Below are 18,454 nucleotides of genomic sequence, written 5' to 3' on the forward strand. Positions count from 1 at the left end.
TAAATAAATAAATAAGTAAATAATAGGAATAAAAGTCAAATTCATTTTGTGTTCACATCTACTCAGGTCAGGTGCCTGAAAGTATCTACTTCTTCTACTCCATTCAGATGAATTCTTTTATTCGCTTCTGAAAGATTTTCATCTTTTCACTGTTTTGGCATCTTGCCATTTGAACCAAAGGAATATAAAGCACATTACTGACACAATATTCAATAAATAAAATGGTTTTCAAAACTTGTGATGTGAACCCTCTCTGTTAACTATTAAAAATGCAACTGCTAAGATACTGGGTTGGGGATTGGGGGTAGAGACTGTGATGCTTCAGGCACCATCCTGTAATCTGCTCATTATTGGCCAGTTTAGAAACATAATTATAGAAAATCTGTTTTCCCTCCTTCACCCAGTCTCAAGCTCAGCGTTTTTTTTGAATCAAATGTTGATTGTAAATGTCTTCAGGAAGGCAACTCTCTCTACACGTAGACAACTACTTGAATTGTAACTGTCTTTTTAAGTCTCATTTCAAGTGAGCTGACGTTGCCATAAAGCTCTTCTTAAATCAATTTTCAAAGAACCACGTAGTGTAGAGGGAGGATTATTCTATATTTCAAGAAAGAGAATGTAAAAACAGAGAAGATAAGTGTATGGGTCCCATGGAAAATAAGCTGTGATTCTGCGGACTTTGTGGTGGAAACTGCTGGTTGTCTACCAAAATTTGTTCTCTTTTCCACAATAATGAAATTGCGGCTGGGTATACAGCTACTTATCTCTGGATTATTTTTAACACCCTTGCAATCAGACGTGGTCTATGGCCAACTTCTCACCAACAGAAGTGAGTGGAAATGATGATTGCTATATCCAGTAGAGAAACCTTAAGACACAGTATATGTCTTCTGTATCTTCATCCTCACCTTTCCCGCCCGCTGGGTCCCAGTGGTGACCATGTGAATGACAAGAAAGCCCGCGGTTGGGGGTTGGCAAATGGACTCTGTCACTACTCAACTCCGTGTTTACATCACAAAAGCAAACACAGACAATTCATATGGGGTGCCTGTGTTCTAATCAAACTCGATGTGGACACTGAAATGTTAATTTTATAAAATGTTTACATGCCATGAAATATTGTCGATTTGTTTTTCAACCTTTTAAAAATATAATAACCATTCTTAGCTCACAAGCCATTAAAAACAAATGCTGAGCTGAATTTGGCCCATGAGCCTTATTTTGCCAGCATCCTAGGAGATGTCGACTCCACAAGATGGAAAGAACTTGGATCCTTGTGTGCCTGTTGAGCAGAGCCACCCACTAACCTAGAGTACTCACTTTGGACTCTTGCAGGAAGAGAAAATCTCCTTCATTCTCTCAGCTCCATTATAGTTAAGTCTCTCTCATTATAGCAGATTTGCATTTTACTTTACCATAACTCCTGACTACTTAGGCCACTGCTCCATTCCTCACCATTCTCTTTCTAAAGCCAAACCAAGGAAACTGGATCCCACTGGCCCCCTCACTGACCTTTCCAAGACTTGAGGGAAAAGGCTCTGCTCAGAGCTCCCTTCACCTCCTTGTTTCGAAGACTGTAGATGAGAGGGTTGAGCATCGGTGTGACAATGGAGTAGAAGACAGACACTACCTTGTTGAAGTTGATAGAGGAGGCCACTTTGGTCCGTACGTACATAAAGAAAAGCGTGCCATAGAAGAGGCTCACCACAGTCAGGTGAGCTGCACAGGTGGAGAAGGCTTTCCGGCGCTCGGCCGCTGAGCGGATGTGCAGCAGCGTCCAGATGATGTTGCCATAGGACACAGAAATGACTGCAGAGGAGACTAGGAGTACCATCAGAGAGACCAGGAAGTCTGTGGTCTCCTTCAGGGTGACATCCGAGCAGGACAAAGCTAGCAGGGGTGAGACATCACAGAAGAAGTGGTCAACGACATTGGGGCCGCAAAATGTCAGCTGAGACAAGAAGTAGATGGGCAAAATGGGCGTGAGGAAGCCCACCAGCCAGCAAGCACCAGCCAGACGAATGCAAGTGCCCCAGGACACCAAAACCCCGTATCGGAGAGGCATACAGATGGCCACATAGCGGTCATAGGCCATGGCAGCCAGTAGGAAACATTCAGTTGCCCCAAGGAAGGTGAAGATGAAGAGCTGTGACAGGCAGCCAGTATAGGAGATACTCTTGCCCCCATCTACCCCAATAAAACCAGCCAACATCTTAGGCACCGTGACCGAGGTGTACCCAATTTCAAGGCAGGACATGTGCGTCAAGAAAAAATACATGGGTCGCCATAGCCGATGGTCCAAACCCACCACCAAGATGATGGCCAAGTTCTCCACCAAGGTAAACAGGTACATGGTGAGGAAGAGCGTAAAGAAGAGGAAGCGTGCTTCATGAGCCCCTGCAAAGCCCGCCATGACAAACTCTGTCACGTGCGTCCAGTTTTGAGTATGTGGCTGCATGTCGGAAGTGAGAGCTCAGTAGACTCATAGTCTTGTAGATGAAGACCACTCAACGAGGATCTGTGAGGATGTCGGACTGAATATCTTCTACTTCAGAAGAGGAGAGGAAAGTCAAGACAGTTGCTCTACCCTCTAAGAATTTAGACAATTTCGGCACAAAATAAAAAGTGCTAGATAAAAATAAGACAAGATATTATGGGAGTAAATAGAGCGGAAGCTTGACCAGTCTTGAGCAATCAGAGAAATCTTCTTGGAGGAAGGGCTGTCTAAACTAGAACCTGCAAAATAAGTATAAGTTAGTGAGAAAAAAGATAGTGACGTGGAAGGAACATACAAATAAAATCTCAGACACCAGAGAGAAGATTGTGCATTCGGGAAACTTCAAGCGGATCCAGTTCACCATAGAGATTAAGAGCTCAGCTTCCTGATCAAGCACACCTGACTTCAAACATGAAAGGACCTAAATAAAGAGCTGTGAAATTTTAAATTGGATAATTCCTCTAAAGCACTTAGCATTGTCTTTAGGTCAATAAATATTAGGGAAATTTTACATGTTGATTCTCCTGTAGTAGAGTATGGAGGGAAGATGACTATTCATTCTTAAGTTTGAGGAGTGGGGTTGGAACAAGATCATGAAGCGCTAGTGACCAAGTTAAGAGAGTGGACAAAGCTTCAGTCTGAGGTTGAATGAGAGCCTTGAAGAGTTCTCAGCAGGGGAGCAAGGCTCTACTTTCTGCCCACAGGTGGGGTGAGTGTGCTGGGCTGAGATGAGTTTGGAGAGGAACAAGATGGGAGGCAGGAAGGCCAAACTGAGAGGCTGTTGCAGATACAGCTTGGAGTGATGGTGGCCGTGGTTGCTAAGCATGGAGAGTGAACAGAGTTATTAAGAGAGAGAATCCACAGGATTAAGTCTGAGCGCAAGCTCCAACATCGACTTGAAACATGTGGGGAATCACTAAATAATATCATTTTTTAAAAACGGATAATACAGAAAGAGATGCAAAGAGATGAACTCCTTCCTTGTTTTAGGATCTAATGAGACAATATAATGTCTCCATTGCTGAGGCAGTTTAAAAATACTGACACTCTTCCCATTAAAAAGTGTGGTCACTCCCCTTGAATCTGGGCTTTGTGACTGCTGGACGACAGAATATGATGGGAGGGATGCTGTGCCAGTTTCCAGGACCGGGCTATGAGAAACCGTTTCCTCTTCCTGCTTCTTGGAACCCAGCCACTATGGTGTGAAGAAGCCCAAATCGCCTGCGGAAAGATCCCAGTGGAGAGACTAAAAGGTCCCCAGCCCTCAGCCCTGGCTGAATCCTCACTGAGAGCCAGAGCCAACACACAGCCGGGTGAGCAAGCCATCTGAAGAATAGGTGCCTCAGCCCCCAGTCGAGCTGGCCCCGCTGACACTGAGCGCTCCCCAAATTGCAGATTTGTGAGCTAAATAAATGATCATTGTTTCTTTAAGCCACTAAGTTTTGAAGTGGTTTGTTAAGAAGCCATAGATTGCTGAAATGATTACATACCGGTTCTATAACCTTGGGCAAATTCTTTAATATCTCTGACCCTTTGCAGGAAAAAAAAAAAAAAAAAGTGTTTTGCCTACAGTCCAAAATGCCTGAACTGAAATTTGAATCCAGGTTTGCCAGAATCTGAAACCCTTGCTCTTTCCCCATAAATTATTAAGCAGTTTCCTTGATTTAACATGCCATGATTTCCTGGCAATAAAAGCATATAGAGATACACAATCAGAAATAAACAAGGTCAAAGGCTTCTGATTCCCATGGGTGCCTTCACCACGCCCAAGTCCATGCCCCAACATCCCCACTGGGTGTGGTTTATAAACACCAGCTTCCTGGCCGAAAAACTGCTTTGCGGCCCCACATGTTCACCGTCCTGTCGGCTCCAGGAAATTTCAGACCACTAATCCTGCACCATCCTCCCCGCTAGCAATGTGGCTTATCGTGCAGCCGTTCAGGAAGAGGGCTCACTCTTCCTAGGAGCCCTTCCTCACAGAGACACTCACTGCTGTAGAAGTCTGACGCGACTCTGGGTTATAGACACAGTACAGTTTTCATTGTAAAGTTTTCTGAAATGTTCATTCTTTTTCACAGTCGTTAGGAGCATGGGATTCAGAGTCAAACAGATCCAGAATCGAGCCAGTCTCAGCAATTTACCAGCTTGGTTGTGTCATCCGTGACCTGTTACTCTTATTTCTAAATCTTACCTGTCCTTTCAACTGTGACTCAAGTCTGATGGTCCTGTCTTCACTAGAAAGACTTGTCCATCCCTCATTCTTCTAAACTTGTATGCAGTTCAGACCAACACATGCCCAGGGCACCTGCTCTGTACCGGGACCCTTGGTGATGCTGAGAGCATCCTGGCACAGAGCATCTGTCCCCCAGCATCCAGAATGGGGCCTGGTACAAAGAAGGTATTGCCATATAATAGTTTCAGTTTCCTGATCCTCGACTTAGACAGAGGATGGCAGAACCTGAGGGGGGTTGTATCAGGTCCAGATAAGTTACATTGAAAAATCTGCTTTTATTACTCAGTAGCTGAAGGAGGGGACGTTTCACAAGCCAACACACACACACGATAGATGCGCCCTTCCCCTTCCTCAGTGTGGAAAGTAAGTGTGCTTTCCCCGCTCTTCCCCCCATTCACAGGCTCAATTCTAATGATTTCGAGACCTCGATGGATGGGGGAACCACAAGACCGGAGAAGCCCGGATCCCCAAGGAAAACACTGCTGCCTTCTGGAGTAGGGTCATCGGTCTTGCCCTGCCAGAGAGTAAATATTTTAGGCTTTGTGTGCCCCATACAAGCTCTGCCACATATTCTTCTTTGGGTTTTCATGGTTTTTAAAACCCTTTAAAAATATGTAAGTCATTCTTAGCTCACGGGCCATGCAAGAAAAAGGCTGGAGCTGAATTTGGCCCATGGGCTGTAATTTCCCAATTCTTGTCCTAGACCCACCTTGCACTGTGTCATGAGCAAAAAACAGTGTCTCATTGTGTTAAAACATAGTTGTCCTCCCTGATGGATACACATACCACCCTGCCACCACCAAGGAGCCAAACTGTCCCCCAAGTATCTGTTGTCTCTATTCTGCAGGGAGATGAGAGGGGACAACTGATACCCAGGAAGGTGGAGGTTGGACCCATGAACAATTGCACCCTACACAGAAGCCAAGTGTGTCTTCCTTGCATCTCCCCAGCGGCCCCCGCTTATCTTCAATGAGCAAAGTACGAGGGGGCCCTTTCTTGAATTCCAAATCAAAAGCCCAATATCTAGACTAAATGATCCTAGGGATCATTAAATCAATACTTCCTCTGCAGCTCAATACCCAACTGTATTCTTTGAGAGACTCAAGAAATTAACTCAAGCTGTCGAGCGGATTGAATCGTTATACTGAGAAAATCAGTCAAAAAGTTTAAATGAATAAAATTATTAAATGAATGTCCCATTACTTCATTTACTGATATGCATTAATTCACTCTCATTCATTAAAAGAAAGAGAGAATCCCACAATTATCTAATCTTTAGCAAATTCTGAAGCCAACAGCATTTTGACTCTATTAATTTGTAGTTTATTGAAGTCTACCCAGGCTTCCATGCCTGCCACTGCCTCATAAAAGCATTCACCAAGGAGCCCCTGGGTATCAGGCATTGTGCTGGGCACCAGAACCAAATGACCTATGAGCCCTGTCCTTGAAGAGCCCATAATCTTTCAGGGCAGATAGAGAAGTATTCAAGTGATACCACAGGGACGTGATGGGTTAGTTATCTGGGAGAACAGAGCATGGGGACAGTTAATCTGGCCCAGAAGGAAGACAAGACAAGCGAGATCAGGAAACAATTTCCTAACCAGATCATGGTGTGTGGGCTGAGGGAGAAGGTAATCTTTGACTGACAAAACCAAGTTCAGCAGGAGAGCGAAGCATTCTGGGAAGCCAGGGAAGAGAGATGCGAAAGATAAATCGGTGAGAAGAGGCTGTGAGGTCCACGGGAGACGGGAGGGCAAAGTGGGTCAGACCACATTCAGGCATTAGACTACCTGGCATCTTCAAATCCCAGTCCAGCTGAAATGCAAAGAGAACACTTAGACAGGAAGCAACGCCTAACCCAGTGGAATGCATTTCTGATGGAACCCTTGAAGTCAGCAGAGAGGATTTAAATGAGGAGAACTTGCGGGGCAAGAGTTTCAGGGCAAACTGAGCCTCACCTCAGAGGGCCAGATTCTGCTGGGTTTAGATCACCTCATTCAGTCCTCACAACACTATGATCCTATGACCTGTCCTTCATTCCTGGGTTTCATGCTCAGAGACAGTAACAAGAATGTGGCAGAGATGGAATCCAACACCGTATCTGACACTAAAGTCTGTGCTTCACCCCTACACTTTGCCATCTCCCTCTGTCGCTTCCTCTCACCAAGTGGCACACCTGCAACCCTGGCTCGTGGGGTCAATTTCTCTGTGTCTCAGTGGCCTGCTGGCAGAATTCCCTGCTGGACCTGGTGACCAGCAGGGGCACAGTGAGGCTCCCAGGCCTATAAACCACACCGGCTTCCTCTCCAAGGCTGGGAAAACTTATCAACCAAGTGACACATAGGAAACAAAGAGCCAACGGGACAGAGTCATAGGGGACAATCACTGAATAAGGAGAGAGGCCACACAGGAACTTGACCTAATTTGGTGTCCTCAAAAGATGGTGCCCCCTGGGCTAAGATTATCCCTAAAAAATATGAAAAACCAGTTTGGGGCCCATGGAAGGGAAATCGAAACTAGGTTCCTGCAGCTATGTGTTTGCACAGCCATGTGACAAACACGGCGAGAAGCCTGGACACCTTCCTGTTTCGGTTCTCTCCACCTGGCCTCTGAGAGACTTGTCCCCAAAGGCTAAAGGAATTCGAAAACGAACTTACTAAGGTCCAGACAATGATTTCAGAAAACAACCACCAAACCAAGATGAGCAGGCGGTGGTGGGTGGGTCCAGAAGGGGCTCTGAGTCGTCCAGGAAATGAAGCCCAGGGTCCCGCTCCCTGCTTCCTGTTTGCTCTTGCTCCCCACATGCCACTTCCTTGCTCAGAGCAACGCGACAGCAATACCATATCTCACTCTCGGGCCCGCAAACAGACCCTGAGCTCCCGGCACAGTTTCCAGAATTAGAGAAGCTAAGTTTGACCCTAGCTCCATCAAGTAGTAGCTGTATTTTGGGAAAGTCACTAAATCATGCCTCGTTTCAGTATCATCATCTTCAGATAAAGGGCGTAGTACGTACATTTGCAGGGCTAGTCTAAAGGTCAAAGGTAACCACGTTAAGTGCAGGTTCGGGGCCTTTGCTCTTATCGTCCCCTCTGCCTTTCTGTGTGGCTTCGTCCTGCACTCCCTCCACTTCTCTGCCTCAGGCCATCTCAACAGAGAGGCCCTTTCTGACCACCCACCTGAAAATGTAGCTCCCATCACGTCCCACTACTCTCTGACCCTCCCTCGGCTTTTTTTGTCACAGCCTCATTGTCATCGGTCAGATATTTATTTGTTTGTATGTACTATCACACACACACACACACACACACACATACACACACACACACACACACGTCAACCTAAGTTCCTCGAAGACAGTTTCTCTGTTTATTCATCACTGTGCTGCCAGTGGAAAAATTGTTGCTGGGGGGTAGTCTGCATGCAGGAAATATGTCAGAATAATGAAAGAATGAATACATGTCTCAAGCACCTTGTGACCAGAGTGTTGTTCTCTTTCCTCTTCCAGCTACCTGTGTCAAGGAAGCCCACCAATACTTACGGAAGAGCCAGCTGATTTATTTGGGTGTTGAAGTCCACGTGACCGTCCTGCCAATTAGCTCCAGGACGGGAGGTACCTGACGGAATGATGGTTGTGTACCACTCTCAATGGCCTTGGGTGGGCCACCAGTTGAACTGATTTTTACACTTCATTTCTTTTTCTTAGCTACTGAGTTGAATTTTAACGTTCCCGAAAAACTGTACTCTAGCAGCTGTTTTCAAACTCTGCCTCACCAAGCCCTACATTTCCCCAGTCGCCAAGGAGCTGTGAAGGGGGAGAAAGAGAGCTAGCATGTGGGGCTCCCACGTGCCTTGCTTCACCCAGCTGGTAGGTGGCAGAATCCAGCCCAGTCTGGCCCCAGTGCTCACCATCTTTCCGCCGTACCACCTCCCAGGGGAACTGGCATTGCTAAAGCCAAATCTGATCAATTCACCGAGTGCTTCTCTCATTACTGCAGCAGCTTCCATACTGGGCAGGCATGACCCGCTCCTCAAAGCTACTCACACATGGTCTCCTCCTAAAGGGAACACATGGGAAATGGAGGTTTCTCCCGTTGTATGTGCAACAGCGGCCCCAGTCTCCAGGCAAGCTGGGCAGCCCACTGTAGCAGAAAAGAACCAAGGTGGGAATTAAACTCTCTATGCTTCTGGCTCCTAATCTCCGAATAGGAATAATACCGCTCTTCCTGTCCCCAGGGTAGTACGGGAATCAATGAGATGGTGGACATGCAGGCTCTTTGAAACGTTAAAGGTACTCTTTGGGAAGACCTTCTTATGATCTTGTCTCCATTGCTTACCGTTTGTGTGATTAGTGCAGAATTTCAATAAAGGGAAAGCCTAGGGGATGATGAACTCAGTGAGGCCCTGGGGATGGCCTTGAAGCTGCACTTGAATCACAAGCAAATTGACTTTGTTTAAATCGTAGGTTTATTTGAGGTGGCTTGAGGGGACAGACAGAGAGAGATGAAAGGGGCTAAAACCCCCAAACCTCCCTTGGCACCCCACACTCCGTGAGCTTAGGCAAACCAGTTGGATTCTGTGTGCCTCTCCTTCCTCACTTGAAAAAACTGGGTTGATATTTAAAACCACAATGACTCTGTGAAAGAGCTTTTGAAAGAAAGAAAAAAAAATGAGATAAATTAGGAAAATTGTGAAGAAAGGACTGGGTGATACCAAAGTCAAGAATCCTTCCTCTAAATTTGGTGTCTCTTTGGTTGATAACGTCCTTTCCATACGCCACCTTCTGCATATGCTTTGAACACGTGTCTGTTAGTTTCCATCACAGGTGTGAACCGAAAGCTAAATGGTCTGTATCTGTGTGGTCAGGGGTCTCTAGGAGAGCCACTCACCTGTCCCCGGCTACTTCTTTGTCTCTTCTCTGGGTGGAACACAAAGGCCCAACGTGCTCAGAACCCAGATCTCATCTAGGGAATAGAGACCCTAAATTCAAAGATCACAGCTTCTCTGAACCAAAGGGATAGGAAGGAGATCCACCATCAACTGAGCTGGAGAGGGAAGAAAAAGGAGTTTGTCCCTGGCTATAAAATGACTCATAGCCACATATGCACCTCTGACACCCTAGGGGTGACCCACTTGATTAAGTCTCCAGGGAGGTTTGAAGCACTCAAGCAACTAAAGAAAGAAGATGATAAATCATGGAAAACTCCGCCCCAGGGGATGTGCAGAAGTTACCTGGGAGTCCCAAGTTTGTAGACCAGCTGGACAAATGCCAGGGAGGAGGAGGCACCAACCAAAGAAGGTCCCATGCCAACTAGACTCTTTACCAAGGTCTCTGGCTATAAATGACCTTGGAATAAGATGCAATGAAGTCTCCAGAGTTCCTGATTTATCAGGGATGTAACGAGGCCTTCCTCTATTAGGCGAGTCAGATATCCCCACCCACTTAGCTGCCCTGTATGCCCAGGTGGAGAAAATCTACAGTGGTAACCACAGATATTACTGACTAGTCATCTGGGCCAGGCCATGTGCAATATAGGTGTGAAATGTTCAGCCTCAGTCCTTAAGGGCTCACAGAGGCTGTGACCGAGGCTGTTGGCTAAGGATCACTTTTATCCAGAATATAACTCTGCCCAGTTGCCTTCAGTGCAAAGAACTTGCCCCAGGGCACTCCATGATTACCTATAAGCTGAGCAATCTCCAAAAGGAAATATGACGTCATTTCACTCTAAAGCCAAAGGAACATGGAAGTGGTACCTACTCTATTTGATGGTAGGAGGCAACCAAGCCAAAGCTAACAGGATCCTGTACATGACTAGTCCTTTAACTTGTCTTAACCTTGATTTCATATGACACGGGTCCAGCCTTAATGTTTCAGATGCATGTATCTTATCTTCTCAACTAAACGATAAAGCTCCTTGATGGTCATGTGTTGTGTGTTACTGGATCGCACAGAACCTGGTGCAGTGTAGCACAGTGTAAACCATCACAGTCGTGGACTAGAATCCACATAAGCCTCTTCACAGATGTGCTACTTCAGGCAAGTCTCCCCTCTGAGACAGTGTTCTCATCTCTAACATCGGGGGCATAATCTACCTGACAAGGATGTGGTTAGAAATAAATTAGATAAGATGAAGTATCATCTAACAGTGGACATGGGATAATTTTCTTATAAAACTTTGGGCATCTCTAAGCAGGGGGGCTGTTAAACAGTATCACACCTATGTTCTTTCCAATAGAATAAGCTCTTTTCAGCTCTGACCCAATTTAACCCAATCTTACCCTTCAATAGTACAAAGCAAAGAAACCTCTTCTGAGCTAATTAAAAGCACCCAGGAAGACTATCATGCCAGCAGGCCAAGGGCATTCAGGAAGAAAGAAGAACCTGGAAGGCCAAGGAAACAGAGGCAAACCCGAAACCTCTGCTCTCAAACCCAGGTCCCCTCTTCTTACCTTCCAGAACATTGGATGTCTCTATTCTGCCTTTACAATGTAAACCTATCTGGCCTTGCTGGTTTCTTAAGTTTTGTCACTCTATCTGTTGTCCCAGTTTTACACCACAGAAGTCCAAAACTGAGCAAGTTAAAGGCAGAATTCTCCTCTGTGAGTGAGGATTATAAAAGAGGCTTTGAACGATCATATTCCTTTCATTTTCTCTTGCCCAAGGAATCAAATATCCCAGCCCCAAAAATGAGGACACACAAGAGGATCACAGAGCAGACACTCTGACAAAGGAAGAGGGACACAGAGCGAATGCCGAGGGCCTTCACCATTCCTCCGAGAAGGGGTTCGAAATGACTCCTTGTACTTAGAATCTTTATGTAGCAGCATTTTGATGAAGGGTGCAGAATCACGAGTTCTCATTCCACCATGGAGGCTCAGTCTTCTCCAAATGGTGGCTTTTAGCCTTAAAACATCCAGAAATAAAGTCTGGCCTGGTATTTTTGCAGGTTATTCTTTTTAATGTATTTTTATCATAAAACAATTCAAACCGTTACACAAGAAGAAACATAATACAAGGATGACTTTATACTCACTGCCCAGCTTTATCAAATCTATAACCTTTGCCAATTGTTATGGACTGAATGTTTGTGTTTCCCTAAAGTTCATAGGTTAATGTACACCTGAAAATTATATAATTGTATTAACCAATGCTACCCCAATAAACTTTAAAAAATAAAATAAAATAAAAAATAAAAATAAAGAAAAAGAAAAAGAAAAAAATTAAATCTTAATGCTCAATGTGATGGTGTGAGGAGGTGGTAGGGAGATGATTTTGTCAGGAGGATGGACCCCTTATGAATGAGATTAGTGCCCTATAAAAGGGACTCCAGAGAGCTCTCTTGCCCTCTCTCCACTACATGAGGATACAAAGAATCAGCAGTCTGCAACCCGGAAGAGGGTCCTCACCAGAACCCCGCTATGCTGGCTTCCTGATATCAGCCATCTGGCCTCCTGAATCGTAAGAAATTAATTTCTGTTGTTTATAAGCCACCCAATCAATGGTTTTCTGTTGTAGCCACCTGAATTAAGACAACAAAATTTACTTAAGATGCTTTTTTATAAACATATGATAGGTAGAAGATAGATGATAGATAGATAGATAGATAGATAGATAGATAGATAGACAGATAGATAGATAGATAAATGATAGATGATAGATAGATAAATGATAGATAGATAGAGAGAGAGATAGAGAGATAGAGAGATAGAGAGATAGATAGATAGATAGATAGATAGATAGATAGATAAATGATAGATGATAGATAGAGAGATAGATGATAGATAGATAGAGAGATAGATGATAGATAGATAGATAGATAGATAGATAGATAGATAGATAGATAGATAGATAGATAGATAGAGAGAGAATTGATAGGTAAAAATGCTGTAGACACAGTTGAGGGCCTCTGTTTATTTGTTTTCAATCTCATTACCCTCACTCCCTCCTCAGAATCAGCCACTATCATAAATTCTGTATTATCCTGCTCATTCATGATTTATATCATTTGTTATCCAAAACATTACATTATGTTGTTTTGCACATCTTGAAAATGTACGTAGATCATATCAAACCTCATCTATCACTTTGTAATTTGCTTTTTCATAGAACACTGTTTTTAATATATTTTATGTTATACTTGCATCTCTAGTTCATTCATTTTAATTTCTATGTATATTCTATTGAATTAAAAAAAACCACAATGTTCTTATCCGTTCTCTGGCTGGTGGGCATTTAAGTCACTTCTAATTTTTTGCTGTTCTTAACAATGAACATTTTTGTGGCCCTCTCGTTGTGCACATCTGCGGAAGGCTGTCTGGGGGAGTGCTTCTCAGCCTGTGGCCCCCACCGGCACAGCAGCAGCACCTGAAACGCGTCAGAATCCTCATCTCTTGCAGACACAAGCTGAAGTTTGAGAACTAACTGCTGCTCTAGGGTGTACACCTAAAACGAGCATTTCCCAGATGAGTAAATAATGCCAGGTTGCTCTCAAAAGGGTTTGCCCCAACTCCTTTCCATCAGCAGTATTTGAGAGTTACTGTTTTGCTCATCCAATGCCAACACTAGGTCATGAGGCCTCTTATAGTTTTGACCATCCGAGGGTCAGGCATGGTGTCAAATGCCTATTGACCACACAGATTTCCTCTCCTGCGCATTCCAGTTCTTCGTTTTTCCATCGAATAGTTTACTTTTCTAATAACTTATAGAAATTCTGTGTATTTTCTAAGCATGCATATATTATGTAAATAGTCGATATTTTCCCCATGGGTTGACTTTGTTGATGTAGCATCTTTAATCTTTCTGTAGTGAAATGCACTAATCTTTCCCTGTATGCTTTGTGCTCCTTCTTCTTATATTCCACAGCTTGCTTCTGCTCTCATTTTTCTATCTCAGAAGCAAATTTTAATAGTCGTTAGTAAGGATCTGTGTGTAGTAACATATTTGGTATTTATATGTCTCAAAATGTTTTTACATAACTCTTCCTTTTTGAATAAATTTTAGCTGTAAAATTCTAGTCTGACAGTTTTCCTTTCAGCTCTTTAAAGTTATTATCTCCCAGCATCTATTATTATTGATAAGAAGTTTGCTGTCAGTCTGTCATTTCTCTGAATAAAAAGCTTGCAATTTTTAGCTCTCCACTCTCTGTATTGCTTTCTGAGTGAGTTCCTATATTCTATTTTTCTATTCTTTAATTCTTTTTTTTCCTCTGCCTGGTCAAGAGTTCATTCCATTCGTTATGACTTTTTAATATATTTTTAATAAGTAATACAATCATATGGTTCCAATCCGAAGATTACACAAAAGTAAACAATGAGAAGTTACCCTCCCACCTCTGCCTCCTTTCTCAGTCTATTGGGCATTTGATGAGCCCTTTTAATATCCAAATCCATGTCCTTTAATCTGGGAAATTTTCTTGTATTATTTTATTAATTTTTTTCTATCCTTTTTTCCATTCTTTTCCTCTAGAACTCATGTTATTATTATGTTAAATTTCCTGGACTGGTCCTCCAATTTTTTTTCTCTCTTATTTTTTTCTGTATATATTTTTGTTCTAATTTCTAGGTAAATTCTTAACTTCATCTTCCAATACTATCATTGCGTTTTTTCATTTCTGCCATTGTGTTTTTAATTTCCAAATGTCCTTTTAAAAATTTTTTCTCTGAGGTTTTTGTTGTTTCATAAAGTATCTTTTTTATCCCTCTAACGATATTAATGTTTGATTTTTTTTTTTTTTTTTTTTTTGCTTGTTTGCTTTTCCCCCATTCCTCTGTGTAGTCTTTGCTTCCTTCAAGTTGCTTTTTCTGTCCATTGTGTTTTCTATCTCCCACATCGGAGGCTTTGCTCACATTTCTGGTAATCATAGATTTTTCTCCTTGGGATATTTTTTTTAATTTTTATTTTTTTTAGGCAAGGCAACCCTTGATTGACCTCACAGATTGCAAGGATCTCGTCAGTTTACAATCTCTTATTTTTGTTTTATTTTTTACACCTGCAGCGCCTGGTCTTCCTAGGTGGTCTCCCTTCCAAGTACTAACCAGGCCCAACCCTGCTTAGCTTCTGAGATCAGACGGGATCGGGCTTGTTCGGGGTAGCATGGCCATAGACTCTCCTCAGGATTAAGAGTAAAAGGGATTTGAGAGCATTTTGGACGTTCTGAGCAGGCAGAAAATGACCTACTCAGATCACCATAGGGGAACGCAGGTGTTCCTCTATGGTGATCTGAGTAGGTCATTTTCTGGGCAGCCCCCAATATCTGTACCTTTAGAAATTTTTTCTTAGACTGATTCTATTCCTCATGGAAGAATTCTCCAAACTGCTTGCGGAAAGTAGAGTTTTGGCCACCGGCATTCTGAGAGCCAAGAGGAAGGGGCCTGGAGTCTAGCACTCAGTATTCTTTATCCATATTGTCACGTAATACTCCTGCTTTTAATATGATGTCACCACCCTTAACTCCTGTTCGTACTTACTCTTTTTATCATTTACAGGGATAAGCCTTCAAATTATCCTGGGATAAGGAGGAGCAGCCGTGGAGCACTGTGGGTGCGAGAGAAGGTCTAGAGATGTACCGTCTCTTCTCAAACCCAATCCTTTTGTTTTAGCCCCTACTTTTGCTCCAGGCCCAGAGTTTCTAGAATTACTAGTTCCTGAGACTTGGAGGTTCTCAGCAAGGACTGGGTTCATTTCCGTCTTCAGTTTTCTCAGACCATAATGGCATAAAGGTCTGGTTGTCCTGGTTTTGCTAGTCAGTTATCACTCACTCATCTCATTTCCAGATTCCAAAGTCCTGTTGCCATTGTCTCTTCACCTATTCTCCTCATTCTTGTTGGGGTTTTTCTTCCTTCCTTCCTTCCTTCCTTCCTTCCTTTCTTCCTTCCTTCCTTCTTTCCTTCCTTCCTTCCTTTCCTTCCTTCCTTCCTTTCTTTCTTTCTCTTTCTTTCCTTTCTCTCTCTCTCTCTTTTTCTTTCTTTCTTTCTTTCTTTCTTTCTTTCTTTCTTTCTTTCTTTCTTAATGTCTTTACTGTAATTTTACCATGCGTTAGAAAGGTCATGAAATTAAGTCTATCTAGGCAAACAGCCGTAGTAACTCAAAGCCCCACATCTTTTATTTCAATGACTATATTTTTTTTATGTTCAAATATTCTAACTGGTCCTTTTTAATAGCTCCGCATTGTTGTTTTTAGGCTGTTTTTTTTTTTTTTTACAATTTTTATTATTTTAGTGGCCATTTTTGTTTCACTTATTTCTATGAAATAATCAATATATTTACTTTAAAGTCTTGCCCGATTGTTCTGTAAAATCAATTTCATCTGAAGTGAATCTATGTTCCGATAGTTGGTTTGTTGACTGTTTTTCTTAGTATTAGCTTTTATTCGTCAGTCTTTTAATTGGCTTACATTTAGAATATGAGATGGTTGGTTGGTTGGTTTGTTTGTTTGTTTGTTTGTTACAGAATTCTCTCCTCCCCTCTACTTTACCTCCATATTGAGCTATCCTGTTAAGCAGCGTTGGGGGTCCCCAGTCCAGATCCAGGTCTAGTAAGAACAATTAAAGGAACCGTCCTGCAGAACCACTGGGCTGTGGCAGATCCAGGCTGGGTCACGGGGGAACCTTGACTCAGTCCTTGGTCATGAGGTGATGTCTCATCTTTGTCTCCCAGCTTGGGGCTGGTTATGAGCCACTGCTCCTTCAGCATTTGGAGACAGCTTCATTCTCAGCCTACTCTTTGCAGGGTGGGGGATGAGGAATGAACACCACCCTCACCCCAGGCTTCAGTCGGTGAAACTGTCTCTGCTTCCTCATCACAGGAGGAATTCTTTCGACTCATTTACCACCACTGACTGCCTCTGCATCTGAATCCCAGCAAGTCCACCCACCCCTTCGGCCCTGATCGCTGTGTTTCTGTGCCAGCTCGGATCTTCGAAAATGCTTGTCTCGTATTTAACACTGACGATGCCTTCTTCTGTGTTCTCTTTTGGTTTTATTTGGTACTTCCACATTTGTAGAGCAGAGGGAGTTCTTGAAGCATGAACCCCATCTTGACATGGCTATCATTCGGTATTCTTACAGTTAGATAGTTGGACTGTGTACACCTCCATTGTGGTCAGAATTCTGGTGGCCCACATGGCCAGACCGGCTCAGCTTAGCCAGGCTTAATTTTGTCTCCATCTGTTGCACATTACTAAAGCACCAGGTATACAAGAGGCCATCAAGGTTAAATATTAACTGAATCTTTTCTGAATACTCAGAATTCAAACAATAATAGAGGAGATCGAACGGAATTAAAATAAAGATTTGAAGTTAACTCATTTTAGAATAAAATCATTCCTAGGATCCACAACTACTGAACCCACGGGGGGCTGTGGAGAAGATTAACGAGTGATTCGTGTAGGGCACATAGCACACTATCTAGCATGTCTCAAGTTTATTAGGATGCACCTGGTCTTAGAACACATTACAAAGGGAACAGAGGATCCAGTGGGTATAGAGGTCCTTAGAGAATCAACAGGAAGAGAGAAACAAAAGGGAACAGGAAATGACTCTCCAGACAACAGGGAGCAAGGATTAAAATCAGAAAAATAAATGACTATCACCAATGAAGCGAAGTTTTCCTCCCTTCCAGTACCCTTCAACTTGTGCACAATAAACATGGGATTATTAACATCAATCCACAGGCTTTGTAAGTCCAGGGAAGCAACCAGGAAGACAACGTATGCCCTCTGGAATGTACTCGTAAATTCTATGAGGGCTGGAATTTATCCGTGTCATTCATAGCTTTCTGCTTAGGACATAGTGAGCATTTAATAATTGCGGAATGAACAAACAGATTAAAGGGGCTCAGAAAGGGATTGCTGTAGCAGATCCCAGTGCAAGCACTTGTGAGAATGAATTTATATTGTGGATACAGAGGAGTAGCAGGCAGCAGAAGGTATAGCAGCTCAGCCTTCAAGGTTCAGTACAATCTGAGTACACGAAGGAGAGAATGAGACCAAATAAATGCGTGTCCGACACTGGCCATGGGGAGGACTAGAGTAGGAGCTTTCAGGGACATCCCTCCACATCAGAGAAATGGTGAGGTCTGAATCGTGAGGATGCCCACCTCACGGGAGTTCACACATGAGTACAGTATCACTAATTAAATGCTGGGGCTGTGTGGGTGTGTATGGGTGTGTGTATGTGTGTGTATCCATGTGTGTGTCTTAATATTCTCTATCAAATAAACATATTAATTCAATCGCATGGTAAGAATGTTTGATCTGAATTTCAGTTATTCCTAGAAGCACTAAGAAAGGAAAATATGACAGCCCTTAAAACCAGTTAGAAAGGGATTCAAAAATAAACTGCATAAACTACAGGGTTGTGCAATCCCCATGTGATTAGAATGGAACTGGTTTCCACTTCGTGGCTGAGATGCTGAATGCCACTTAACATGCATATGCCATCAGGACGTCACTTCCCCCTCTCTGGTCCTCAGATTCTTTATGTATAAAATGAGATCTTGTCTATCAGAAATATTTTGGTTGCAAATAACAGAAAAACCAACTCAAGCTCCCTCAGTCAAGAACTTGGGCTTATAAGCTTGTATAACTGAAGAGTCTGTAAACGAGGCTTTCGGGGCCAACTTTCTGCATCCCTCTGTTTCGTCCACCTCTCAACAAGCCCTCTCCATTTGGTGGCAGGGTGACTGCCAGCAGCTCCAGACTTCTGTCCTCACACATGTAAGCCCAGTG

The 18,454-nt window shown here is 43.3% G+C and overlaps 1 protein-coding gene and 1 pseudogene across 1 annotated transcript; both read right to left on the minus strand.

The window, feature by feature from the left end:
• Positions 1–1,486: 1,486 nt before the first annotated feature.
• LOC105304737 (olfactory receptor 6Q1) lies at positions 1,487–2,471 on the minus strand. The gene has a single exon (XM_011378998.1). The coding sequence runs from the start codon at positions 2,456–2,458 to the stop codon at positions 1,505–1,507; it is 954 nt and encodes a 317-aa protein (XP_011377300.1). The 5' UTR covers positions 2,459–2,471; the 3' UTR covers positions 1,487–1,504.
• Positions 2,472–14,713: 12,242 nt separating this feature from the next.
• LOC111731185 lies at positions 14,714–14,832 on the minus strand (annotated as a pseudogene).
• Positions 14,833–18,454: the final 3,622 nt, after the last annotated feature.

This window comes from Pteropus vampyrus, unplaced genomic scaffold, assembly GCF_000151845.1.
Source record: "Pteropus vampyrus isolate Shadow unplaced genomic scaffold, Pvam_2.0 Scaffold352, whole genome shotgun sequence".
Classification (NCBI taxonomy): domain Eukaryota; kingdom Metazoa; phylum Chordata; class Mammalia; order Chiroptera; family Pteropodidae; genus Pteropus; species Pteropus vampyrus.